Source organism: Borostomias antarcticus (genome assembly GCF_949987555.1).
Source record: "Borostomias antarcticus genome assembly, chromosome: 16".
Taxonomy (NCBI): Eukaryota; Metazoa; Chordata; class Actinopteri; order Stomiiformes; family Stomiidae; genus Borostomias; species Borostomias antarcticus.
The window spans coordinates 5,001,763-5,029,587 of record NC_140249.1 but is presented as its reverse complement, the minus strand read 5'-3'; the positions used below and the strand labels follow the sequence as shown (position 1 = coordinate 5,029,587).

Genomic DNA, 27,825 nt, shown 5'->3' with positions numbered 1-27,825 from the left:
CCCTATGTGCCGCCCCGGCAATCACTCCATATCAATCATGTGGGCCTACATGTCGGACGATTTATAGCTAAATCTTTTCTTTAGCACCGCAAGCACATAAATACGAGATATTGTTAACGTTACGCCAACTAGCTAGCACGTGTTTTATGTAACGTTAGGTAGCCATGGGCATGTTAGCTTTAGCTAGCTAGCCATCTAACTTTTGACTGTTTGACACCTCAGATAACTTCTTAACGCTGTCAAGTGTTGTTGTTTGTTGATAGTTATCTAGCTAGCTAGTGTAACGTTTTAGAGAGGTGTTCAATATAAAGTGGCCACCTGTCTGTTGCCATTGATTAAGATCAAGCCTACGAAAAATCAGCATAGTTAATAAGTTATGATGATGATTATGATTATGATGACGACGTTTAATTACCCGGCATCCATTTCGTTTGCCGATTATAAAGTTCAAATTCATCCAATTCACTCGTTCAGATAAAACAATTATTTATGCAATGCTGCATTTCAAAAGAATGTAATGGCTTTTATTTGATTCATGAGTAAAAATGACAATTATTACTACCAACCGTGACCCATAATTGCGTTGCTATATGTGTGGTATAAATACAGCTGAGTTGAGCTAATGTACTTGTGATTACCAGGTCACGAGTACAGCTACTGTTGGGTGAAGTTAAGGCATTGCCTCTCCTCTCCTTCTGCGAAAAGCTGCAGGTAGGTTTGGGAGGGTGGGAATCCTGCAGCGGCGGAAGGATTGCATGCAATGCGCCAAACATTAGTGGGGTGTACAGACGGCCTGGTAGTCGGTTTTTTTGTTTTCAGATGATCATTTATATCTGTACATCTGTGAAAGCATCACTGCTCACAGTGGACTTTCGATTGGTCTGATTACAACTCGTCAGTTGTTGTTTCTTCTGTCAAAGAAACACAAGAACAGAACAATGTAACATTATATATCCTATAGTGTTAGTTAATAAAGTTAGCTGCTAGCTTTCTGTTGCACCTGTGCTTAACTATCAGCTGGTATGAGGTTGCTTAGCAACGATAAACATTGCTAATGGGCACATTGTTATTGTAAACAGGTTTCTGTAATAGCAAAAATCCTAAATGTGGTCCTAAACTGAGATAAGACAGGCTTTCAGACAGCAGGTTTCTGTAATGAGGCCCGCATGTCTGGCAGAACCAGCGTTGAGTGTCCACCAGCACCAGCCGTCTCGCACACGCGTGCCCCGACCTCTCTCCTCCTACTCCAGCCTTAGCAATCCTGAATTATTATGACTGCCCCGTCCCCCACCAACTCAGGATTGTGTATTCTCCAAGTCATACGTTCCATACTTTTCTGAGTGAAATACACTTAAGAAATCATTCTTAGTAAGATGCTGCTCAATTTCAGCCTTTTCCTGGCCTCTTTTCATTAAATAAAAAATAAAAAAAAACATTCACGTGGAGCGGTAGGCTACCACACCATCGGCAAGGCTGCGTATTTCATTCAATGAAATTTAACAGTTAATCAGTTAGAATTGAACCGATAGGGGCAAGACCAAGCCAGAATTACTACTGAAAGGGCACACAAAAAATCTGCAATGATAACATCTTTTGAAAACATCTTTAATACCACATCAAAAAGGTTCTGGTCAGATGAAGAGAGTGCAGTGAGGAGTTTCCTTCAGTGTCTGCCCTATAGCACACGGCTCAAGTGATTGGCTCTGAACATTCAGATTGTAAGAGGCAAATGTAACTCAAGCAACCCCATTGTTTTCCTCCTACTCTCTTAGGTAACATATGTTCAGAACCAGTGGAGTGTTATAACCACTAGATTTAGAATGTGTTTAAATGTGAAATATACAAGTAAAATTGTTCTTTAATGTATGTTTTTGTTACAGTTTCTATCAAGACAGTGCTCAAAGCAGATCATGTTCCTGGTGGATCTCCTGTCTCTAGCAGCAGAGTGGGTGGGAGGAGCAGACAGGAGAGAAGGCTCTGAAGCTGCTGTCATCAGTGTTCAGTTACAGAGCTTCCCCCCTCCATGACTGGGATAATGGTGATGTGGAGTAACAGTACCAATGTGATTTCCTGTTGGACCTGTGCTCCCATGTGAAGGACTGTGAGATTCAAACAGGCAGGAGTGTCCTTACTTTCTTTATATTCTTTTAAATATATGTTGCGTCATTTCTGTCTTCCTCAGACTGTGTTCCGAGGCTGTGCAGCAGCTGGCTGTAGTTGTGTTTGAAGCTCAGGACGAGGAGTTCACTCAGTCGTTCCTGGAGAAGCTTGTCGGAGACCTGACCTCCTGCTCTCTTGACTGGGAGGTTCTCCTCTACTACTCCTGCCGCAGTCGACCCAGAACAACCCTGCACAGGTGGACCTCAGGAAGAACAAGCTCAGATCTTCTTCCTATCCTGCACAGGCTGGTTATGAAGAGGTAAAGACAGCAATATACTTGCTTTTTAACAACGCGTACGGGTAGACAAGCGGCTGCGTCGCTAGCGGCGTTGTTCACATACTTGTCTGTATTTTGCGTGAATGAAACCATCTGATATCAGTTGGTCTTAATTAGTTTTGACGTGAATAAAATCACTTATTGCAGCTTTAATGTTGCTAATGTTAGTGAAGTATAGTGTTGTATTACCCATAAAGCTGTTGTGACCAAGGCACCTGGTACCTCTCTGTCTGTCTCCTGTTGTCTACCAGTGTTGACAGGAAGCTGCTGCTGAGGTTACTCCACTGCTGCGCTGCCTCTCTTGACCAGCAGGGGGCAGCAGCATTATCAGCAGAGCTGCTCAGGGCTCTGCAGCTCAGGCTGGAGCTCTCCTGCTCCTCCTCTGTGGATCTGTCAGAACAGCAGCAGGGAGAGACTCTGTATTTGAAAGCTTCTGACTGCTGGTTCATCTCCACCGTCCTGAGAGACAGTCTCCACACACCCCTCCACACCCAGGTTCACCTTCAAACAGGACAACAACCCTAGGCACACAGCCAAGATAACAAAGAAGTGGCTTCGGGACAAGTCTGTGAAGGTCCTTGAGTGGCCCAGCCAGAGCCCAGACTTGAACCCGATTGAACATATCTGGAGAGATCTGCAATTGGCTGTGCACCGACGCTCCCCATCCAACCCGATGGAGCTTGAGAGGATCTGCAAAGAAGAATGGGAGAAACTGCCCAAAAATAGGTGTGCTAAGCTTGTAGCATCATACTCAAGAAGATTTGAGGGTGTAATTGCTGACAAAGGTTCTTCATCAAAGTATTGTAACGTTTTAAGTTAAAGTAATACATTTGCAAAAATTTCTAAAGCTTTTCTCACTTTGTCATTATGGGGTAGTGTGTAGAATTTTGAGGGTAAAAAAGAATGTAATCCATCTTGGAATACGGCTGTAACATAACAAAATGTGGAAAAAGTGAAGGGATATAAATACTTTCCCGATGCACTGTAACTGGTATTAGCAGGTCTTGTCATCTGGTCACAACGGTTCCAATGGCAGACCCTGGAAGTGAACTCGGAAGCTGTTATTTTGAAACTCACTACATATTGGGAAACTACATGGTTAGTTTCTCTCCTGAAAAACTATGACAACAATGACTAGACGGCTTGCTCGTGTTTGTTGCTTTCGTTATTTCAATAAGATCATGCTTGACCAAGTCCTTGGTGTGTACTGTAAACTTATCTACTGAAACCAAGTGATCACAATACGATACACGATATTGGGTTGACGATAACAATACGATACGATACACTAAGGGCAGGTGTGAAGCGTTGCAGTAGTGCTGCTGTTCACACCAATAGTGCACTTCTCCACATTTCTACTCAAATACACTTTGAATTAAGAGCTTAACTGTTGTAATATCATGGATAGGCCTAGAGACAAAAGACGTGTTTGTTACCAGCGTTGTGTAGCCAGTGTTCACTGATATACAATAAACATATCACGATATTGTTTTCACCTTGACGATACGTATTGTGACCTTTCTGTATCGCGATATATTGTGGCACGATATATTGTTACACCCCTAATGTGATTGCCCTAGAATCAAGATGCAAGATTCCTTTATTTGTCACATGTAACGTAGGCCTACGTGTACAGTCACAGTGAAATGTTGCTGCCGACTCCAAGATGATGCTCAATAACAGATACACTGCAATACTCAATTTACAAATGTGTAAGTTACAAATGTACAAATAACACAGTAAATACAAATACAATTATATATAAAATTTATATACAGTATAAAAGGGGTAAGATGGATAGATACCGGTCTGGATGGATTATGTACATGCTATATATGGATATGAATGGACTTTAGTCATTCATATGGACTTTAGTCAACACGTTACTGGACCCACTCACAACTGAGGTCACACCCCTTTACCTTGTGATCACAAAGGGGTCTGACGACTGTGGTATCTTCTATCAGTGACCTTGGCGTTTCAGAGTACTTTTGCATTTTCTTCACAGCACCGATTGCCAAAGATGAGATTAGCACACAACGCTTTCCAAACTCGGTAGCAGCAAATATTGATGAACTCAAATAGTGTAACAACCCTGGAAGTGGGGCTTTCACATCTCAATAATCTAGTGGCCACTTTTCATACCAAATTGAATGCTGCCATTGACTCTGTAGCACCTTTGAAACTGAAAAAGCTTGCGGCCAAACAGAAAGCTCCATGGAGGAATGAGGAGATCAATCAACTTAAGAGAACATGCAGAAGAGCTGAGAGCACAGGAAGGAAGACAAAGCTGCAGGTTCACCATGACATTCTCAAAGAACATCTCTATGCCTTTAATAAGGTATTACAGGATGCTAGGAGAGATCACTTCTTGAAATTGATCTCCAGAAATCATAAGAATTACAGGGTGTTTTTCTCAACGATTGACAGCGTGACAAGTCCCACACCCTACACATCCTGTCAACATGCTCTCTACTTCCAAGTTTGAGGAATATGTAGCATATTTTAGAGATAAGATAACCGACATTAGGATGAATATCACCCAGGCAAGACCAAATATTCTGCTTGCTGACCCCCCTTCTGCTCCACAGAGCAGTGGTATGAGCTTGTTTGCAGCGGTTGACACAGAGATACCGAGCAAAGTGGTGTCACAGCTTAAGTCACCTACATGCCCTCTCAATCCTATTCAGACCAAGTTTGTTAAGACTATTTTTAGCTCTGTGTCTGAGAACACTTTAACCATTGTTAACTGCTCCCTCAGTACAGGCTTTTTCCCATCGGCTTTTAAAACTGCCCTGGTAAAACCCCTTTTAAAGAAAAATAACCTAGACTCATCAGTCCTCAGTAATTTTAGACCGATATCCAACCTCACGTTCTAAGGTAAAATTCTAGAAGAAAAAAAAATTCAAACAGTTAAATGACTTATTAGATGCAAATTGTATCCTTGGTACTTTTCAGTCTGGTTTTTCGGCCTCATCATAGCACAGGTCAAGGTTGTAAACGACCTCAGAATCAACGCTGATGACAAAAAGCTCTCTGTCCTTGTCCTTCTGGACCAGAGCGCAGATTTTGACAATGTTGATGATGACATCCTTATTGGAAGACTTGAGAACTGGGTCGGCCTCTCCGGTCCAGTCCTTGATTGGTTCAGGACCTACCTAATTGGCCGAGAGTTTTTTGTCGCCCTTGGGGATCACAGTTCGAAAGACATGTGGGCTCCCACAAGGATCAATTCTAGGGCTCTTACTCTTCAGTCTGTACACAGTATGCTCCCCTACGTGACATCATTAGGAGGCACAATATTAGCTACCATGCAGATGACACCCAGCTCTATATTTATGTGACGCCCGATGACTACAGCTCAGTTGACCACTTGGTAGAATGCATTGCTGATATAAATGCATGGATGTCACAGAATTGCCTTCAGTTAAACCACAACAAAACAGATGTGTTGACCATTGGTGATGTAAAGTTGAAAGGTTACTTGAAAGACTATCTGGGCGCTTAAAAATACTGACACTGAACACCAAATGCCAAGTCAGTAACCTTGGTGTCATGTTTGATTCTGATCTTAATTTTGAGGCCCATATTAAGAATGTGACAAGGACATCTTTTTATCACCTGAGAAACATTGCTAATGTCAAACCTTTTCTCTCCCAAGCTGACACTGAAAGACTAATGCATACTTTTATCAGTAGAAGTTGTTTGGTCTACCAAACAAAGCTATCAGTCAACACCAAACGATACAAAATGCTACAGCACGTGTCCTCACTAAGACCAGGAGGGCACACATCACGCCAGTCTTACAATCGCTACACTGGCTGAGGTTAGTTTTAGAATAGATTTTAAGATTAGGCTATTTTAATGCTCTCCATAGTCATGCACCTGAATGCATGCTTGTACGGCATACACCAAGTAGGTCCCTGAGATCCTCTGGCACTGAACTATTAACGGTTCCTGGAGCCAGGACCAAGACATGGGGAGGCTGCCTTCAGTTTTTATGCCCCCAGGCCCTGGAATACCCTCCCAGAATTTAAGGCATAAGAATGGCTGAAACTGTGGGAACTTTTAAGCGAGATCTTAAGACATAGCCTACCTTTACAATCTCGTTTGTATCATGTAGTTTTACCTGTTTTAACTAAAATGTGTTTATTTTATACTCCCTTTTAATGTTTTTACTGTTTCTTCTCTTTTACCATATATGATCTGTGTTGGAGTTTCGCCCCAAGCCGCGCCCCGAGCTCCTCTGTTTTCCATCGGAAATCAGCCACTTCTATCAGCCGCAGCCGGCCCCGTTACGGGGAGACGCCGAGATCTGCGCTCAGTGCTTGAACGTAGCCTACCGATAACCATGCGAACCCCTTCGCGCCTCTTCGTTCATTCCCGCGACCCACTTCGTTCGTTCCCGCGACGTCCGCGTATGTTCTCCCTGGACCTCTTCCACGGAGGGCATGGGGCGTGTTATGTACATGCTACAGCTATAATAAATAATCCCGAGGGATTGACGTTTGCATTTGTGCTTATGTACACTGGATGCTCTAGATTGAGTCATTCAGGTGTCGGATGGCTTGCGAGAAGAAGTGTTCCATCCTCCAGGGGCAGCCATCGTTCATGGCGCCCGAGGACCAAGTCCTGGTCAGGGACCGGACGGAGTGAAGAGCATCTATTTTTTTCAGGAGAACATGCAAAGTCCAGCTGTGAGGCGACTGTACAAGGCAGGTATAATGCACGTAAGCGACTTTGGGGCGCCAGCGAGCATAGAGGCGTGGTGCCCGCGCAGGGGTATAGTGATATGCGGAGCGCGCCCACAAAGCGCCGTCCGAGTAGCTCCACTCCTGGTCCAGTTAGCTCCACTCCTGGGTCCAGTTAGCTCCACTCCTGGGTCCAGTTAGCTCCACTCCTGGGTCCAGTTTCGTAAATTAGCCTGATCCCTGTGTCCACGTCTATCCCCTGTGTTGATGTGGATGGTGCTTGTGTACACTGTGAATAGCTAGCTAGCTAGCATCCTTGCGTTAGCTAGCGTTAGAATACGAGCTAGCTAATGCTAGCTAATAATAATGACCGTAAGATAGTAGTGTTGTTTGCTAGTTAATAATAATGACCGTAAGCTAGTAGTAATGTTTGCTAGTTGCTTGTAAAACGTTGTTGCTTGCTAGTTTCGCCAGCTAGTTTTGACGAATTTATGAAGAAAATCATTCTGTGCAGAACGTTTCCATAGATTTATATTTCGTTTTCCTCAGAACGAAAAGTCATGATATACGGCTGAGCTGAGAGAGTGGCTATTTATATTTGTCACATATGTATAGGCTACCATAGGTCACGTTGCCTTAATGTTCGCGAAACGATCGTGATTGAGTCTGTTAATTGTAATAAGCTAAAAGAAAATAGCTCAAATCTATTTAAACCTAGCCATACATTTATTTTAATTAGCCGCTTGGACTAGCCACAGCTGTCCTATCCGGTCTTTGACATCACGGGTGTTCGCATTATGACGTAGAAATTACACGTACAACGGCAGGTTGTCAGATGTAACAAGTGGGCATAAGCGTCAGTGCTGTGATTTTCTGCGACAGATTAACATGTTGATGAAGATGTGGATCTTACAATATGTAGGTTAGTGCAAGTAATGATGTTTTTTAGAACCCAAGAGAGGGTCGATGATCGTCAGGCGACGCTCCTGAATGAGCCAAATAGGCTGTCCCAGGATCTTCATGTGACACTCATCTGCGGGACAGTTGTGATTGCTCTCTCTCTGGTCCTCATCATATCTCGGCTATTATGGCAATGGAGAATTCTTAAAGGAAACACCAAGGTTGGTAATCAACGTTTCATTGTACTTTAATAATTCACAATTCAACGATTAATGAAGCTGCTCTGTCTTTGTGAAGCCTTAATGACCTCAACATCCGTCTGGTATTTCCTTTATACAGGATGAAAACTATGAAGACATTGATTGGTAAGTTTATAATGCATTTTTCAGTGTATCCATAACAGTGTGTGTGTGTGTGTGTGTTTGTGTGAGGTGTGTTTGTGTATAATGTGTGGCATGATTATGAGGGTCCGTGTAGGACTTAAATATTGAGACACTCTTACATTCACTGTACATACATACTACTGAGACATTCACATACTATTGAAACACTCACACATACATACACACTACTGAGACACTCACAGATATACATACATACATACATACATACATACATACATACATACATACATACATACATACACTACTGAGACACTCTCACATACACACTACTCACACACATTTTTCAGTTATGTTTTTATTTTTTATTTAACCTTAATTTAACCAGGCAAGCATTTAAGAACAAGTTCTTATTTAGAAAGGCGGCCTGGCAAGTGTATGTGTATGTATGCTCTTACATGTGAGAGTGGGAGTGTTTCACATGCATTTGTACAAGTAATCTCAGTAGAGTGTGTAAGTAATTTCACTTGCAACGGAAGGTACAAGTAGCCTAGGTCTACTTCAGTACTAGAACTAGGCCTACTCAACTGGGCCTACTTCAGTGCTAGAACTAGGCCTACTTCAGTACTAAAACTAGGCTTACTTCAGTACTAGAACTAGGCCTACTCAACTAGGCCTACTTCAGTTTTAGAACAAGGCCTACTTCAGTACTAGAACAAGGCCTACTTCAGTAATAGAACTAGGCCTCCTTCAGTACTAGAGCTAGGCCTTCTTCAGTACTAGAATTAAACCTCCTTCAGAGCTAGAACTAGGCCTACTTCAGTACTAGAACTAGGCCTCCCCCAGTCCTATAACTAGGCCTCATTCAGTCCTAGAACTAGGCCTGCTCTAGTACTAGAATGAAACCTCCTTCAGTGTATTATTTCAGGCGGAAAGGCTAACATGGAGATTTCAGACGGCCTTATCAGAAAGTTGTTTAAACGTTAACTATTTCAAATTTATTTTTGTGAAACGGTATGAAGGTATAGCTTCTATGTTGTTACATTTGCAGGCCTTATTCGTAATTGGCAATTGCAATGAAGATGACATTGTCGATTTTATTATTTTTTATCGTGGCCTAGTTCTAGCACTGAAATAAGCCTTGTTCTAATACTGAAGTAGGCTTAGTTCTACTACTGAAGTAGGCCTAGATATAGTACTGAGGTAGGCCTAGTTCTAGAACTGCATTTCGATTATACATTTAAATGTATCGAAATCATCAAAAGTCATTTTAGTTTTCATTTTATTTTATCTCAAAAGTGCACAGCTGGACAGAGCCTCGACCCCGTGCAACAACTGTGGTCCGACGGACTGTGGAGGTGACATGCCGTCAGCCGGGTCTCAGATGAGTAGAGGACACAGCCGCACTAGCTACCTAACCACCCCCATGGTGTCCAGTGGTGTCGGTGTTGCGCTCTCTGCACACAAGGGCCAAAGTTCAAAGATACGATCTGAGCCTGATGTTTCACGATCACCCGAGGGCCACTGGAAGCGGGGTCTCCATCAGAGGAATTTTTGCGGGAAGTGGGAAGGAGTCTGTCAAGGGACGACCACTTCCAGTTCGGACTCTCTGATGAAGAGGGCAGCTCCACCTGACACAGCTCCATCTGACACAGGTCTACCTGACACAGCTCCATCTGTCAGACCACCATTCTCCATGACCAGGACCAATAAAGGAGACAGTCCCGCTAGCTGCCTAACCACCCACATGTTGTCCAGTGGTGTCGGTGTTGTGTTCTCTGCACACAAGGGCCAAAGTTCAGAGGGCCGATCTGAGCCGGACGTTTCACAATCACCCGAAGGCCACTGGAAGCGTGATCTGGTGGTGCGTCTCCATCGGAGGCATTTTCGCAAGAAGTGGGAAGAAGACTTTCAAGGATCGACCACTTCCACTTCGGACTCTATGATGAAGAGAGAAGCTGTCACAGCCTTGTCTGTCACAGTTCCATCTGGCACAGCTCCACCTGACACAGCTCCAACTGACACAGCTCCATCTTCATCTGTCAGACCACCATTCTCCATGACCAGGACCAGAACAGGAGACAGTCCCGCTAGCTATCTAACCACCCCCATGGTGTCCAGTGGTGTCGGTGTTGCGTTCTCTGCACACAAGGGCCAAAGTTCAAAGGGCCAATCTGAGCCGGACGTTTCACGATCACCCGAGGGCCACTTGAAGTGTGATCTGGCGGTGCGTGTCCAGTGGAGGCATTTTCGCGGGAAGTGGGAAAGAGTCTATCAAGGGACGACCACTTCCACCTCGGACTCTATGATGAAGAGGGCAGCTGTCACAGATCAACCTGTCACAGCTCCATCCGACACAGCTCCATCCGACAGAGCTCCATCTGTCAGACCACCACTCTCCATGACCAGGACCAGTAGAGGAGACAGCTCCACTAGCCACCTATCCACCCCAATGGCGTCTAGGGTTTTGGCGGTAAAGGCACAGTCCGAGCTGAACGTCCCACGATCACCCGAGGCCCACTGGAAGCGGGGACCAGAGCTGTCTCTTGATCGGAGGCTCTTTCGCGAGAAGTTGGAAGGAGTCTATCGAGGAGCGACCACTTCCACTTTGGACTCTCTGGTGAAGAGGCAAGCTGGCAGAGCGCCATCTGACACAGCTCCACCTGTCAAACCACCTCTCTCCGTGACCAGGACCAGTAGAGGAGACAGCCCCGCTAGCCACCTGTCCACCCCCATGGCGTCTAGTGGTCTGGCGGTAAAGGCACAGTCCGAACTGAATATTCCACGATCGCCTGAGGCCCACAGGAAGCGGGGACCAGAGCTGTCTCTTGATCGCAGGCTCTTTCGCGAGAAGTTGGAAGGAGTCTATCGAGGAGCGACCACTTCCACCTCTGAGTCTCTGGTGAAGAGACAAGCTGGCACAGCTCCACCTGTCAAACCAACACTCTTAATGACCAGGACCAGTAGAGGAGACAGCCCCGCTAACCACCTATCCACCCCCATGGCGTCTAGGGATTCCATATGACAAACAAAGTCATCTAGACCATCTACCCATCATCTACATCACCTGTTATCTACCCCAGTAGCCTCCACATTAGGTTTGTTCAGTGTGAGGTTATTATGTCTTGTGTTTGTTTGTACTGATTTCATTTGAGAATAAAGTCTCTGAACATTATTTGCCTGTGTTTGGGTCTTATCTCCATTGTATCCTGATACACGATAATCAGAGCCCCTCCCACTGCTGTTCTCAGTGAGCTGTGTGGACTGAGAGAATTTGTGCAATAAAATGTGTAATAAAAATCAAATTAAAGCCGCAAGCAGCAATGAGACAAAGTCCTATGTTTACACCCCCTTAAGACTGACAGGGTGAGACTGACCAGACAGAGTGGGTAAATCCAGCAAGACCAGCTAATGACCAGCCAAGGTTTGTAGCTGGCCTGTATTGAGGTCATTGTGTCATACATTTACCATGGGCACAATTTTATATACCATACAGCCGTAGATTGACAGACATGGGTTTGATTGATTGATTGATTGATTGATTTACTTTATTTGGTGATTCACACCGTGCACACAAACTAAATACATACAGAAATTGTTAAAAATCGAGGATAAAAAAAACAATAAAGCCCTAAAGCTTATATCCATTGTGGTCGTCTGGGTTAAACATAACACTTAACACAAGATACATCACAAATGAATATGAATAAATAGCTCAATAATTAAACTGAACGCATCAACAGGACAGCGAACTAAGACAATACAAACAACATAGAAAGTAACAGGTGGCAGGGCCGTTCATTTCTAATCTTAGAGGTAAGTAATAAAAAAAGACATGTTATTTTGCAGCCAAGTCTTTAAGACCCTTTTGAATGTGCTGAGTGAAACATTCAGATTCATGGCTAATTTATTCCACTGAACTGCTGCACTGTACAGAAATGTGTTCCCATCAGGAGTAGACTGACAGTCAGGGGGGTGACTGACAGAAAGAGGGGTAGACTGACAGATAGGGGCATAGATTGACAGGGTGTAGACTGACAGACAGGGTCAAACAGACAGATCGTGGTGGAAGGTGGGGAGGGCAAAGCCTGGGGCCACACCCTTCCAGCCAGAAGGACGAATCAGGAGACGCCTTCAACCCTGAGGGGATGAAGTGTTTCTGTCTCCTTCATCTCTCTCAGTCTTTCTCTGTTCGTCTATCTCTCCCCATCTATTGCTTTCTCTATTATATCTATGTATCACTCCTTCTATCCTCTCCTCCTGTAGTTGTTTATAACATCTTCCTTGCCTTCTCCCCTTTGCCCCTCCTCTTCTCCACCTTTTGTTATTTGCGGTAGTACATTAACGGAACTGCTCAGCGAGTTTGACATTACCACTATTTACCACTAGATGTCGCACTTTTGCACTGAATACAACCAACACGACTGATTCTAGAACCTATGTCACATCAAGTGACGTCTGAAAAGCGACCAGCTGCCTGGGCCACTTAGCTCCTGACCCCCACAGCAACCCCCAGCTCTGCCCAGGAGACCCTCCCCCACTCTGGCCTGGTGTGGCAAGACGCTCTGCTTGTTGCCATTCTGGGGAGGCTCTCCTGGTTCTCCTAGCCTCCCACTCTGTCTAGACACTAATGTAGATCTGACTGCATGCGATAGGTCTAAGCAATATGGCAGGCGATTCCACCCTTGCCTGTTAGAGGGCAAGGTGGAGATGAAACCATCTTGCTTAGGCCCATCGTCATCTCAGATCTAGTGTCTAGGGGGGGTTGGAAGTAGGGGCTGGTGTATGCCACAGGATATTTGTCCCTTCTCTCTCTGCTCCTGAGACTCTCACACCTACAAAACCGAAAGCACAACTACACCTTTCTCTAATGTAACCTTTAAAGACATTCAGTAAGGATGAGGGTTTGTCCGAAGAGTTGCTTCCACAATGGTGAGGTTAGGAGCTCAGTCGTTACAACCCTGTGTATGATCCACCACCACCACCACCAGCTACAAATGAATGTCCACTATGGCTAAGCTAGGTGGTGTTTGATAAATTAATATGTGAATGGGAGAATTCCCCATGAATGTGATTGGCACTTTAAAACTATTATCTTTTTAAACAAACCCCTTATATATATTGGGTGTACTAGTGGAAAGAGAAGGAGAGAGGGGACAGGAAGATTTAAGATCAAACATTTTCCTTCAGGGCTATTCTATTCCACTTGGGATACTTGAACATTTAGAAACAAAACAAGCAATCTTTTTATTTTAGTCTCGATGTCGGAGGGTGTCAGTGCTGCAACAGTGGCATTCTCCATCATTGTTTTAACTTGACCAATGAACATATATTGACTAGGAGGAAGACGAGGAGATTGGGTTGGGTTGCACATGCCTTTTGAGCAGGAAAGCAAACAAAATCACACCCACGTGGTGAAGTAAGCGACGCAGGTTTATGAGCAATCTCTACTGCCCTCTGCTGGTGTGCATCGGTATATCTCATGCTATGAACGGACACACACACGGGGACACACACACGGACACACGTCACGTACAGAAGTGGTTGCACCGCTTTAAACAAAACAAAAAAAAGCACACAGCATTGTTTCATGTCATCATTCCTCTGGTCGTATTAGCAGGTACTGTGATCTCACTGCTGCTTTTCTCTGTTTCTTTGCTCTTCATTTCCTCAGTAAATGTGTTTTAATTATGACGAGCATGATCTTATCTGCACACAAAAGAACAAACTTTCAGAGACTTGAACTAGAACAGACCAGAGGGCAGACCCTCAGACCTGGAGGGTGCACCTGAAGAGCTGCTGGGATTTTAGATCTCTGCTCCTCTCAACCTGCTACTGTGGACAGAGGAGCGGAGCAAGCGTCACCATGGGCCCCTTTATCAATGAGCTTGTGATCAAAAGGATTTTTGAAGTGAACAAAGATTGCAAGTATTCGGACGTTCTACTTTTCTTTCTCTTGTTTTCTTTGGGAATTAACTACAGTTTCAATGTTTATGTTACGATTGGTGAATTGGGATTATTTTGCACTGGGTGCATCTTGTTTCATATAGTGCAAAAGTGGGCTTATGAAGTGAGGAATACTGTAGCCTATGTCCCATCTCAAAACTTGAGGGAAGTGGAATCTGAGATTTTAAGGATGTTCAATGGTCAATAAAATGGCTTTAAGAATGAAGAAGTTGTTATTCTGTCATTTCTACTCAACCAGAATTTATGTGGTTTGGTCAAAATACACATCTCGATTTATTTATTGCTCCTACGTTTACACGCACAGAACTGTTTTATGTATCCATACAGTGATGCATACCAATACAGTTTCTGCCTCATTATTAGTGAAGGGGAAACAAAGTTTTGTTGTGTGTCATTGGGTCTGCACGCTGCCTGTTTGCATCTTACCTGACTGGCCGCTCCTATCAGGTGACATGGGCCGTGTCCGAAATGCATACTACCTGCTACATGCTATATAGTAGGCACTATATAGTACGCATACTGCATACTATATAGTACCTACTGTTCCACAAAACGCGTGTAGTATGCGAGAAAATACAGCATGCTACTCGAGCCATCCAGCGGAAGTGACGGGATACGATACTGTTTACTCCCGCGAAGCTGTGGTACAATTATCCAGTGTTTTCTGTGATCATTTTGGGTATTATCCACAAAAATGTAGCCTTTTCCTGGCATGGGATGTGCGGCTGCTGCTGCCGCCAGGAGAAGTCGTGTTAACGCTGCAAGGAGAAGAGCCGTCATGAGATCTTCTCGACATGCTTGTAGTTGAGGTAAATATTGAACGTTAGCTTGCTAGCTACGCTAGTTAGCTAGGTTAGTTGATAGCCCCGCATGTGCTGGCTTGGGGCTATACTGTTACATTTGTACCAGGGATGTTATATTAAATAGATTCTGAGGGGCAGGTAAGCAAAACAATAAAACTCAACTCATTTTAAAGAGGTGGGTAACTGAGTTTACCTGGGTTTACTCATCACTACACGCCTGCTTTGTAATGTTACATTTTAGCTCTACAGATAATGACATCTATCTATTATCATATTGTAAAGACAAGTATATGCCATACGCACAAATGAGTTAAAGTTTGCCCTAATAATATTCCCCCTGTAGGCTCACATGGAAGACAGAGGTCCTCACCAAGTCAACCTCCACGTCCCTGCTGAGGACCTATTTTGACGGCACGGACACAAGGAGGGACTTCAGATTGTCAAAATCGACACAGAGGAACCTTGGTGATGGTTAGGAGGATGGGGCAAGACCATGGAGGTGCTAATAATAGCAATAATAATAATAATTCATTGCATTTAGAGCTTTTCTCAGTACTCACCCTTTACAATGGTCTTGTCATTCACACACAGGTGCTAGTCTTTGGAGGTAACATTACATCAGTCATTTAGCAGACACTTTTGTCCAGCATTACCTTAGTCATTTATTTAGCAGACACTTTTGTGTGTCTGCTAAGCGACTTACAGTAGGCCTAATTGCATTTAACCATTTAAAGGTTGAAGACCTTGATGGTGGCCATGGTCCTGCTGCTGCAGATCATCCCAACCCTGGAGATGGCCTCAGAAAGTGTCTCGCAGCGGCAGCACCAGCACAAGCTGCCTGGATTGCAGCTCTTGGTGAGCACGACTACCCCCATCCTGCCATAAGTAGTCAGTCTATCAGTTCATGAGTGTGCTTTGCCTTGTTCCTTATAGACAGCCTTGAGGCTTTAAACACCGATCAGTTGGTTATAGGCAGCCTTGAGGCATTTGTTTAAATGTATTTGTATTTAAATGTATGTGTAACACTGTACATAGTAATCAGTTTAAGTATTTTGGGGGGAGACAACAGATCAGCGTTCTCCTGTCAGTACCTTTTGCAAGGAAAGCTAATGATCTGACCAAATATAAACAAGTCAAAAGTATATTTGAAGACCATTGTGTAATAAAAATATCCAAGAAATGTTTATGGTTGTGTTTCTTCCATTATACATGTAAAGGTTACTTCTTGATGTATTAACATTTCAACAAAGTGTAATATCTACACATCAGACACATTGTCTTGATATGTCTACAGGTCATGTACAGTAACTTGGAAGGTCTTAACACAACACGCAGAGCGCTTTGGACATGTAACTCCCTTATCAAGTAGTCGTTAGTCAGACACATTAAACAGTGAAGCTTTCATAACCGTCTCTGAATAATTCCAATGAAGCATTGTGAACCAACATGTGTGTTCCGTCTTTTATGCCTAATTGCAAACTACAATGTCCATTAGGAATGTTCTTTTACTCTAATGACTGGTTTTAGGTATAGTGACATTTGTTCTTTGACTGGGAAGACATTACAAGGAATGACACACAAACACCAATTTAATTCAAGAAAATACATTTAATAAAAAATAACAAAAACAATAATGGAACAAGATAAAACAGTTTTTTTTGACTGAGGCTTCTAGAAGCAACATCAGCCGGTCCTCCCTCTCCTTAAACAACCCCCTTTCCTCCCTCCACTCAGCCTTCATCTCTGCCTTCTCTCTCCCCCGTTCAACATCAGCCGGTCCTCCCTCTGGAGGACGGCCAACTCTTCCCTGTTTACGGGGAAGAGAAACACCACGCTGAAAGGCTTGGAGTAAGTTAACTAACGTATGCATTGTTGTTCAGAAGCAATCCAGCGGTCTGTTTACTTTGGATATTGATTTATGTAGGACCTACATCTTAGAAGCTGGGCTGCAGGGGAAGACGGAGACAGCCTGGATAAAGCACAAAACCTTGTAGCCATGTACAAGGTGATTTTGATCTACAGGCTACATGATAGCAAATATATTGATAGGGACTCACAGTTTGTATGACACTAGAAAACTGTTATCTAACCTCATAGGACCTAAAGAGCCCCAGAACTGGGGTCAGCACAGAGGGAGGGGAGGCCACAGCCGCTTCGTGGAAGTGGTACGGGGTCTTGGAAGAGGCGATGGGGGCCACCCATGCAGCCGTCCTCCAGAGGATCATCGTCCCTGGTGTGGTCGTTGGTCCCTGTAATACATCCAGAAGTATTATGGGACAATGAATATTAATATATGATATATGAACAGTTGAACTCGTTTAAATCATGGAATGAACAGACAATTGTTTAAACAACTTCAAGTAACGTTAGGCTCGGTGGCTTAGGTTTGCCATTTAACAACTCATCACAATTTCGACATTTCTTGCACATTTCTTAAGCGATCATGGTCATATTACATGGACATGTTACTCTGTTTGTCTTGATTCTAGCTATAGAAACATCTAAGATTTGACATGAATACGTTTTGAGCAAGAGCCGTCTGAACACCTGTAACGTTAGCCTATTAACGTTGGCTGGGCTAACTAGCTAACGTAACGTCCACCACAGAGATCAATGCAAGCAGCTAGCTATCATGACGTTCTTTTTCGAAATGTCATTTCTACCCCACCTATATACACAAAACTGCATTTGTAGCTCTGTGTCGTTATAACTAAGATATCTGTTCGAAAAAATAATTTTTCCATCGACAAATTAAGTCAATACTTACATTTGAAAACTCCCGCTGCGGTCCCGGAGATCTCTTCGTTCGCCATCTTTTTTTATTTTTCTCACTGCCCAGTGACGTCTCACGTCTCGACTTCCGGAACAGTATGCTCTGGACTATGCTACATTTACGCCCATCTTTTCGCCGATTTCGCCTACTATATAGTACCTACTATATAGTAGGCGAAATACAGTATGCACAGTTTTGATGCAGCATGCTGCATCTCGCCTACTATATAGCAAGTAGTATGCAATTCGGACACGGCCATGGAGAGGTTTGATGTCGGAACCATGTAGTCTGACTACGGGGGTTCCACAAGGGTCTGTCCTGGGTCCTCTCCCCCCCCCCCCCCCCTCTACACTACTTCTCTGGGTATATTACACTCACAGTCATCCATGATTGGATGGAATAAGTACAGTAGATGCGGGTCAATTTGATAGACTGCTAGACTACAGATAATAAATTGCCAGGTTGAGAACCTTATGTCTGGTTTTGTACCTATAGGAACTGGAATGAGGAATTGATTAGTGCTGAAAAGATATTGTAAGAACAAGCAATAACAAGAATTCCAATGTAGAGTACCTGTACCTGGTTTTATATGGCGAATAAAAGGTTATATTATTGTACCTGTCCTGGGAGAACTGATGTGTCACAACCGCCCCCTCTACTGGCAATAGACCTCAAATGCATGATGGCATGTAGTCATGAAATTAGTTACATTAAGCCGGATGGTATTTATTTACGCACAGCACAAACCTGACTATTCAATCCACAATGCATTCACTCACTCCCTCTCTCGCAGTTCTGCGGCTGGGGGTGTGGCCTCTCAGGTGGGAGGTAGTTGTGTGTGTGCAGGATCCTCATAGCGATGACGCGCATGGCCAGCTGGAAGCCCAGGGCCACCTCCGCAAACTGGGGGGCGGGGGGGCACTTTAATAGGCCACACGGTGACATCTTATAGCTTATCTCTCACCGGATCATGGGCTATGCACTCGGGTGCTCGGGGTCAGGAGCGCAGTGGAGCGCTTAGTCTCGAGCTCGTTTCAAATATTTAATATAATATGTAATATATAATATGAATGATTCATAGAGATCGATTATCCTCATTTAATATGGCATGGGTGGGGGGGGGGGGGTCACTGCTGTTGAGTGATATATTACATGTTTTGGGGATAACCCTCACGCTTAGAGAGTGGCTATTTATATTTGTCACATATGTATAGGCTACCATAGGTCACGTTGCCTTAATGTTCGCGAAACGATCGTGATTGAGTCTGTTAATTGTAATAAGCTAAAAGAAAATAGCTCAAATCTATTTAAACCTAGCCATACATTTATTTTAATTAGCCGCTTGGACTAGCCACAGCTGTCCTATCCGGTCTTTGACATCACGGGTGTTCGCATTATGACGTAGAAATTACACGTACAACGGCAGGTTGTCAGATGTAACAAGTGGGCATAAGCGTCAGTGCTGTGATTTTCTGCGACAGATTAACATGTTGATGAAGATGTGGATCTTACAATATGTAGGTTAGTGCAAGTAATGATGTTTTTTAGAACCCAAGAGAGGGTCGATGATCGTCAGGCGACGCTCCTGAATGAGCCAAATAGGCTGTCCCAGGATCTTCATGTGACACTCATCTGCGGGACAGTTGTGATTGCTCTCTCTCTGGTCCTCATCATATCTTGGCTATTATGGCAATTGAGAATTCTTAAAGGAAACACCAAGGTTGGTAATCAACGTTTCATTGTACTTTAATAATTCACAATTCAACGATTAATGAAGCTGCTCTGTCTTTGTGAAGCCTTAATGACCTCAACATCCGTCTGGTATTTCCTTTATACAGGATGAAAACTATGAAGACATTGATTGGTAAGTTTATAATGCATTTTTCAGTGTATCCATAACAGTGTGTGTGTGTGTGTGTGTTTGTGTGAGGTGTGTTTGTGTATAATGTGTGGCATGATTATGAGGGTCCGTGTAGGACTTAAATATTGAGACACTCTTACATTCACTGTACATACATACTACTGAGACATTCACATACTATTGAAACACTCACACATACATACACACTACTGAGACACTCACACATATACATACATACATACATACATACATACATACATACATACATACATACATACATACATACATACATACATACATACATACACTACTGAGACACTCTCACATACACACTACTCACACACATTTTTCAGTTATGTTTTTATTTTTTATTTAACCTTAATTTAACCAGGCAAGCATTTAAGAACAAGTTCTTATTTAGAAAGGCGGCCTGGCAAGTGTATGTGTATGTATGCTCTTACATGTGAGAGTGGGAGTGTTTCACATGCATTTGTACAAGTAATCTCAGTAGAGTGTGTAAGTAATTTCACTTGCAACGGAAGGTACAAGTAGCCTAGGTCTACTTCAGTACTAGAACTAGGCCTACTCAACTGGGCCTACTTCAGTGCTAGAACTAGGCCTACTTCAGTACTAAAACTAGGCTTACTTCAGTACTGGAACTAGGCCTACTCAACTAGGCCTACTTCAGTTTTAGAACAAGGCCTACTTCAGTACTAGAACAAGGCCTACTTCAGTAATAGAACTAGGCCTCCTTCAGTACTAGAGCTAGGCCTTCTTCAGTACTAGAATTAAACCTCCTTCAGAGCTAGAACTAGGCCTACTTCAGTACTAGAACTAGGCCTCCCCCAGTCCTATAACTAGGCCTCATTCAGTCCTAGAACTAGGCCTGCTCTAGTACTAGAATGAAACCTCCTTCAGTGTATTATTTCAGGCGGAAAGGCTAACATGGAGATTTCAGACGGCCTTATCAGAAAGTTGTTTAAACGTTAACTATTTCAAATTTATTTTTGTGAAACGGTATGAAGGTATAGCTTCTATGTTGTTACATTTGCAGGCCTTATTCGTAATTGGCAATTGCAATGAAGATGACATTGTCGATTTTATTATTTTTTATCGTGGCCTAGTTCTAGCACTGAAATAAGCCTTGTTCTAATACTGAAGAAGGCTTAGTTCTACTACTGAAGTAGGCCTAGATATAGTACTGAGGTAGGCCTAGTTCTAGAACTGCATTTCGATTATACATTTAAATGTATTGAAATCATCAAAAGTCATTTTAGTTTTTATTTTATTTTATCTCAAAAGTGCACAGCTGGACAGAGCCTCGACCCCGTGCAACAACTGTGGTCCGACGGACTGTGGAGGTGACATGCCGTCAGCCGGGTCTCAGATGAGTAGAGGACACAGCCGCACTAGCTACCTAACCACCCCCATGGTGTCCAGTGGTGTCGGTGTTGCGCTCTCTGCACACAAGGGCCAAAGTTCAAAGATACGATCTGAGCCTGATGTTTCACGATCACCCGAGGGCCACTGGAAGCGGGGTCTCCATCAGAGGAATTTTTGCGGGAAGTGGGAAGGAGTCTGTCAAGGGACGACCACTTCCAGTTCGGACTCTCTGATGAAGAGGGCAGCTCCACCTGACACAGCTCCATCTGACACAGGTCTACCTGACACAGCTCCATCTGTCAGACCACCATTCTCCATGACCAGGACCAATAAAGGAGACAGTCCCGCTAGCTGCCTAACCACCCACATGTTGTCCAGTGGTGTCGGTGTTGTGTTCTCTGCACACAAGGGCCAAAGTTCAGAGGGCCGATCTGAGCCGGACGTTTCACAATCACCCGAAGGCCACTGGAAGCGTGATCTGGTGGTGCGTCTCCATCGGAGGCATTTTCGCAAGAAGTGGGAAGAAGACTTTCAAGGATCGACCACTTCCACTTCGGACTCTATGATGAAGAGAGAAGCTGTCACAGCCTTGTCTGTCACAGTTCCATCTGGCACAGCTCCACCTGACACAGCTCCAACTGACACAGCTCCATCTTCATCTGTCAGACCACCATTCTCCATGACCAGGACCAGAACAGGAGACAGTCCCGCTAGCTATCTAACCACCCCCATGGTGTCCAGTGGTGTCGGTGTTGCGTTCTCTGCACACAAGGGCCAAAGTTCAAAGGGCCAATCTGAGCCGGACGTTTCACGATCACCCGAGGGGCACTTGAAGTGTGATCTGGCGGTGCGTGTCCAGTGGAGGCATTTTCACGGGAAGTGGGAAAGAGTCTATCAAGGGACGACCACTTCCACCTCGGACTCTATGATGAAGAGGGCAGCTGTCACAGATCAACCTGTCACAGCTCCATCCGACACAGCTCCATCTGACACAGCTCCATCTGTCAGACCACCACTCTCCATGACCAGGACCAGTAGAGGAGACAGCTCCACTAGCCACCTATCCACCCCAATGGCGTCTAGGGTTGTGGCGGTAAAGGCACAGTCCGAGCTGAACGTCCCACGATCACCCGAGGCCCACTGGAAGCGGGGACCAGAGCTGTCTCTTGATCGGAGGCTCTTTCGCGAGAAGTTGGAAGGAGTCTATCGAGGAGCGACCACTTCCACTTTGGACTCTCTGGTGAAGAGGCAAGCTGGCAGAGCGCCATCTGACACAGCTCCACCTGTCAAACCACCTCTCTCCGTGACCAGGACCAGTAGAGCAGACAGCCCCGCTAGCCTCCTATCCACCCCCATGGCGTCTAGTGGTCTGGCGGTAAAGGCACAGTCCGAACTGAATATTCCACGATCGCCTGAGGCCCACTGGAAGCGGGGACCAGAGCTGTCTCTTGATCGCAGGCTCTTTCGCGAGAAGTTGGAAGGAGTCTATCGAGGAGCGACCACTTCCACCTCTGAGCCTCTGGTGAAGAGACAAGCTGGCACAGCTCCACCTGTCAGTTCAGTGTGAGGTTATTATGTCTTGTGTTTGTTTGTACTGATTTCATTTGAGAATAAAGTCTCTGAGCATTATTTGCCTGTGTTTGGGTCTTATCTCCATTGTATCCTGATACACGATAATCAGAGCCCCTCCCACTGCTGTTCTCAGTGAGCTGTGTGGACTGAGAGACTTTGTGCAATAAAATGTGTAATAAAAATCCAATTAAAGCCGCAAGCAGCAATGAGACAAAGTCCTATGTTTACACCCCCTTAAGACTGACGGGGTGAGACTGACCAGACAGAGTGGGTAAATCCAGCAAGACCAGCTAATGACCAGCCAAGGTTTGTAGCTGGCCTGTATTGAGGTCATTGTGTCATACATTTACCATAGGCACAATTTTATACAACATAGAAAGTAACAGGTGGCAGGGCCGTTCATTGCTAATCTTAGAGGTAAGTAATAAAAAAAGACATGTTATTTTGCAGCCAAGTCTTTAAGAGCCTTTTGAATGTGCTGAGTGAAACATTCAGATTCATGGCTAATTTATCCCACTGAACTGCTGCACTGTACAGAAATGTGTTCCCATCAGGAGTAGACTGACAGTCAGGTGGGTGACTGACAGAAAGAGGGGTAGACTGACAGATAGGGGCATAGATTGACAGGGTGTAGACTGACAGACAGGGTCAAACAGACAGATCGTGGTGGAAGGTGGGGAGGGCAAAGCCTGGGGCCACACCCTTCCAGCCAGAAGGACGAATCAGGAGACGCCTTCAACCCTGAGGGGATGAAGTGTTTCTGTCTCCTTCATCTCTCTCAGTCTTTCTCTGTTCGTCTATCTCTCCCCATCTATTGCTTTCTCTATTATATCTATGTATCACTCCTTCTCTCCTCTCCTCCTGTAGTTGTTTATAACATCTTCCTTGCCTTCTCCCCTTTGCCCCTCCTCTTCTCCACCTTTTGTTATTTGCGGTAGTACATTAACGGAACTGCTCAGCGAGTTTGACATTACCACTATTTACCACTAGATGTCGCACTTTTGCACTGAATACAACCAACACGACTGATTCTAGAACCTATGTCACATCAAGGACGTCTGAAAAGCGACCAGCTACCTGGGCCACTTAGCTCCTGACCCCCACAGCAACCCCCAGCTCTGCCCAGGAGACCCTCCCCCACTCTGGCCTGGTGTGGCAAGACGCTCTGCTTGTTGCCATTCTGGGGAGGCTCTCCTGGTTCTCCTAGCCTCCCACTCTGTCTAGACACTAATGTAGATCTGACTGCATGCGATAGGTCTAAGCAATATGGCAGGCGATTCCACCCTTGCCTGTTAGAGGGCAAGGTGGAGATGAAACCATCTTGCTTAGGCCCATCGTCATCTCAGATCTAGTGTCTAGGGGGGGTTGGAAGTAGGGGCTGGTGTAGGCCACAGGATATTTGTCCCTTCTCTCTCTGCTCCTGAGACTCTCACACCTACAAAACCGAAAGCACAACTACACCTTTCTCTAATGTAACCTTTAACATCCCTACCTTTGAGTATGCTTGCCATCCCTACCTTTGAGTATGCTTGCCATCCCTACCTTTGAGTATGCTTGCCCCCTCACTCCAGGCCTTTCTCATTGAAACACTGCTCTTTGTGTGCATGCCTCCTCTCTGCCATGCTTTGTTTATCCCATGTTCACCCAATTTTCTAGCCGATTGACCCTGACAATCCTCCCCCCACTACTAACTGTTGTTGGTGTCGGGGATGCGAAGGAGAGAGACGACTCTTTCAGCTCATGTGATTCCACCACCAGACAGGGTCGCCGTAGCGCAGCCAACCCCTCGAGCCGAGGTCAGACTAACCATCCCCAGGGAGCGGCCACACTCGGATCTGGCGAGACCGGGGCGCCAACCGCAGGTCCCCGGGGGGAGGGCGGCCGCACCGAAACCGCCGCCGCCGCGCTCGTCTGCGCACGCGTGTAACCCGTCACCTCCGTCTACTCTCTCCGCAGGGACCGTGGCGGAGGGCGCTCCTATCATTCCCATCTCCGCCCAGCTCAAATACAACATCGAGGTGGTGTGCGAGTACATCGTCAAAAAGATCCCAGTGCCCATCAGAGACTTCACCTCCGAGCCCAGACTCATCGGTAAGAACCTGTGTGTGTGCGCGCGCAGTCAGCCGAGTACCCGTCTACTAAATCAAATCAAAATGTATTTATGAAGCATGTTTTGTTACATTACATTACATTACAGTCATTTAGCAGACGCTTTTATCCAAAGCGACTAACAATAATTGCATTTAACGTAGGAAGAGCCAATGTACTACTACTTGCCAGAACTCACAAGTGCATCTTCTTTCTAAAACAAACAAGTGACTAAGAGCATAATCTAGTGCTGAAGGCAAAGTGCAAGAATCACAATCTAAAGTACAGTGCAATATAATATAATAAGTGCTTAGGTGGGAGGATTGTTGTAGTACTTTGTTGCACTACTGCGTGTCTTGGAAGCTTATGGAATGCGTGTGTTGTAGTGATCAGATCGTTTGACGTGAACAAGCCGGGATGTGAGGTGGATGACCTGAAAGGGGGCGTGGCAGGAGGCAGTATTCTGAAGGGTGTGTTGAAGGTGAGATCACTCTTCCCCTGGACAGTCACAAAAGTAGGGATTTCATTTCAGGCACCCTTTTAAAAAAACATTTTTTATTTTATTTAAACTTGCCTCTCTGTCTCGGTGTCCCCCAGGTGGGTCAGGAGTTGGAGGTGCGTCCCGGCATCGTGTCCAAAGACCACAAGGGGAAGCTCATGTGTAAACCCATCTTCTCCAAGATCGTCTCTCTGTTTGCCGAGCACAACGACCTGCAGTACGCTGCACCAGGGGGACTCATCGGTACGAGTTCTCTGTCTGTCTGTCTTTTCTCTGTCTGTCTGTCTGTCTGATCATTACGCATGACAGGTGCATCTCTGGGTGCAGTCTGGGATTTTTCTGCTGATTGCCGTTCTGCGGGGTTGTGATTCCCGTGTGTATGCTCTGGTGGGATGCCAGGTTCAGTTGCGTGGATGTGTACTTCTAAGTCGCTGTGTGTGTTCCAGGCGTGGGCACCAAGATCGACCCGACGCTGTGCCGAGCGGACCGCATGGTGGGCCAGGTGCTGGGCGCGGTCGGGGCGCTGCCAGAGATATTCACCGAGCTGGAGATCTCGTACTTCCTGCTCAGGAGGCTGCTGGGAGTCCGCACGGAGGGGGACAAAAAGGCCGCCAAGGTGAGCGGTGCATCCTGGGATCTGAAGTCGTTTGATTGATGAGCCTGTGAGGGCTTGAAGCACATGAAGAAGAGCCTGCGAGGCCTCCAAACATATTTTTCGAAATGTTAGAATTAAACAAAAAAAAATTGGGAGCTGCCAACATCGTTGCGAGACTTCCTGCATGACATCAGTTGCCTTTTTTGACTCGGCACCTGGAAAAGAGATGTGCATGTATACTCTGATTTCTCTGAAAAGGAGAAGGAGTACAATTTGGGGGTTTTGTGAGTGGTTCTTCTGGTTTCTGAATGAGGCAGATGGATGTAGAGAGGGATTGAGAGGCTGAGCAGCTCTCACTGTGTGTGCGTGTGCGCGTGTGCCCCTGCAGGTCCAGAAGCTGTCTAAAAACGAGGTGCTGATGGTGAACATCGGCTCACTGTCAACAGGCGGCCGCGTCAGTGCCGTGAAGGCCGACCTCGGCAAGATCGTACTGACCAACCCGGTCTGCACCGAGGTGGGCGAGAAGATCGCCCTCAGCCGCCGTGTGGAGAAACATTGGCTGTGAGTCTAAGAGGGAGAGGCCTCTTCATACAATTCAACTTGGGCACAATGTTGTACACACACACACACACACACTGATGTATAGACACAATTTTTATAGAAGTATCCTGAGTCCTTTTCATGCTTGTGTCTCATTGGCCCTCTCCTCACTCTCTAGTCTGATTGGCTGGGGCCAGATCAGGAGGGACGTGACCATCACACCCACAGTGGACGATGACTGAGTAGCCAATCAGGGAGTTTGTGTCACCATGGCGACGCACCTTTCAACGGAATGACACACCCATCTTCACACTCTTCATTCTTGCTGCCGACGGACGTAGGGGGGAGGGAGGGCGGAAACGCGAGGGTCTTTCTCAGTAGTCTACAGCGGTTTCCTCGCTTTGTCTCCATTCCTGCATCAGGCTTGAAGCATCACAGACTGGCTCGGAATCAATTCCGCCGACTCTAGGCTAGGTTGCTTTCACTTGTCCTGTGTTTTCGGACAAGTCCAGGAAGGAGTAGACAAATTGAGGAGGCCACCCACGACTATTGAGATGTTCCCTCAGGAGGGGGGTGTATGGCAGGTCCTGGGTTTTTAGGAGGAGTATCTCCCAAAGCAGTGCTTGGGCCTACTCTGTTGGAAGCAACGCTCACATCATTGGACCGAAATGCAGCTTATAGGGCCTATATTATTCACCATTTATTCTGCATGAGAATTGTATCGGTTCTACTATTATGCTGCATTTCTATCCAAATGTTCTGTAACATTGCACCCACCAGTGTAGGCCTATGGTCTGGTTTCTACTTAACACAGACGAGAGGGGAACCAGTGCTCTTTATGCTGTGCTGTCTACAGCTTTCAGTGGAATCTAATAAAATACATTTGGAAGAAATGTCTGTCTTTGTGGTCTGTCCAGCTCTGTGAATCGTCTATAAAATATATTTTTCTTTATTTTGACAATCATATTCGTGAGGTGGTCCCGTTATTTACATACCGCCATGGTTGTTTACCAAAGGAGTTGAGAAGTTTGAACACTTCCGGGAGGATACACCTGAGGAGCACGAGACGGGCCGACGTCACTGGTGAAGAAGCTCTGTTCGCTCTTTGATACTAACGTTACCGCTGATCATCTTGTCCATATTTGGAAAAAATTGCACGCTCAATTCACCCGTGGAGGTACTTGATTCATGCATTATAGGCTATTTGACGCTAGTTTTGTCTTATCCGACTTGGCTGTTACTGGGCTCAGTGCAGGCGTGCGCGGTTACGGCATCAAAGTCCGATTTGCACGAGTACCGAAGAAACAGCGAAACAGGTTCAGCTGACTACTGGTCTCTGATGTTTTTTATGACCTTTTAATTCCTGGTTTGTGTG

The 27,825-nt window shown here is 45.2% G+C and overlaps 1 protein-coding gene across 1 annotated transcript; it reads left to right on the top strand.

The window, feature by feature from the left end:
* Window positions 1-1,910: 1,910 nt before the first annotated feature.
* Window positions 1,911-27,333, top strand: LOC311319491 (eukaryotic translation initiation factor 2 subunit 3-like; the record flags this gene model as incomplete). Its single annotated transcript, XM_084451050.1, has 10 exons — window positions 1,911-1,945; window positions 2,183-2,419; window positions 2,689-2,906; window positions 5,396-5,635; window positions 24,685-24,819; window positions 25,203-25,297; window positions 25,414-25,558; window positions 25,762-25,931; window positions 26,299-26,471; window positions 26,629-27,333. The coding sequence occupies 10 exons, from the start codon at window positions 1,911-1,913 to the stop codon at window positions 26,690-26,692; spliced, it is 1,512 nt and encodes a 503-aa protein (XP_084307176.1). The 3' UTR covers window positions 26,693-27,333.
* Window positions 27,334-27,825: the final 492 nt, after the last annotated feature.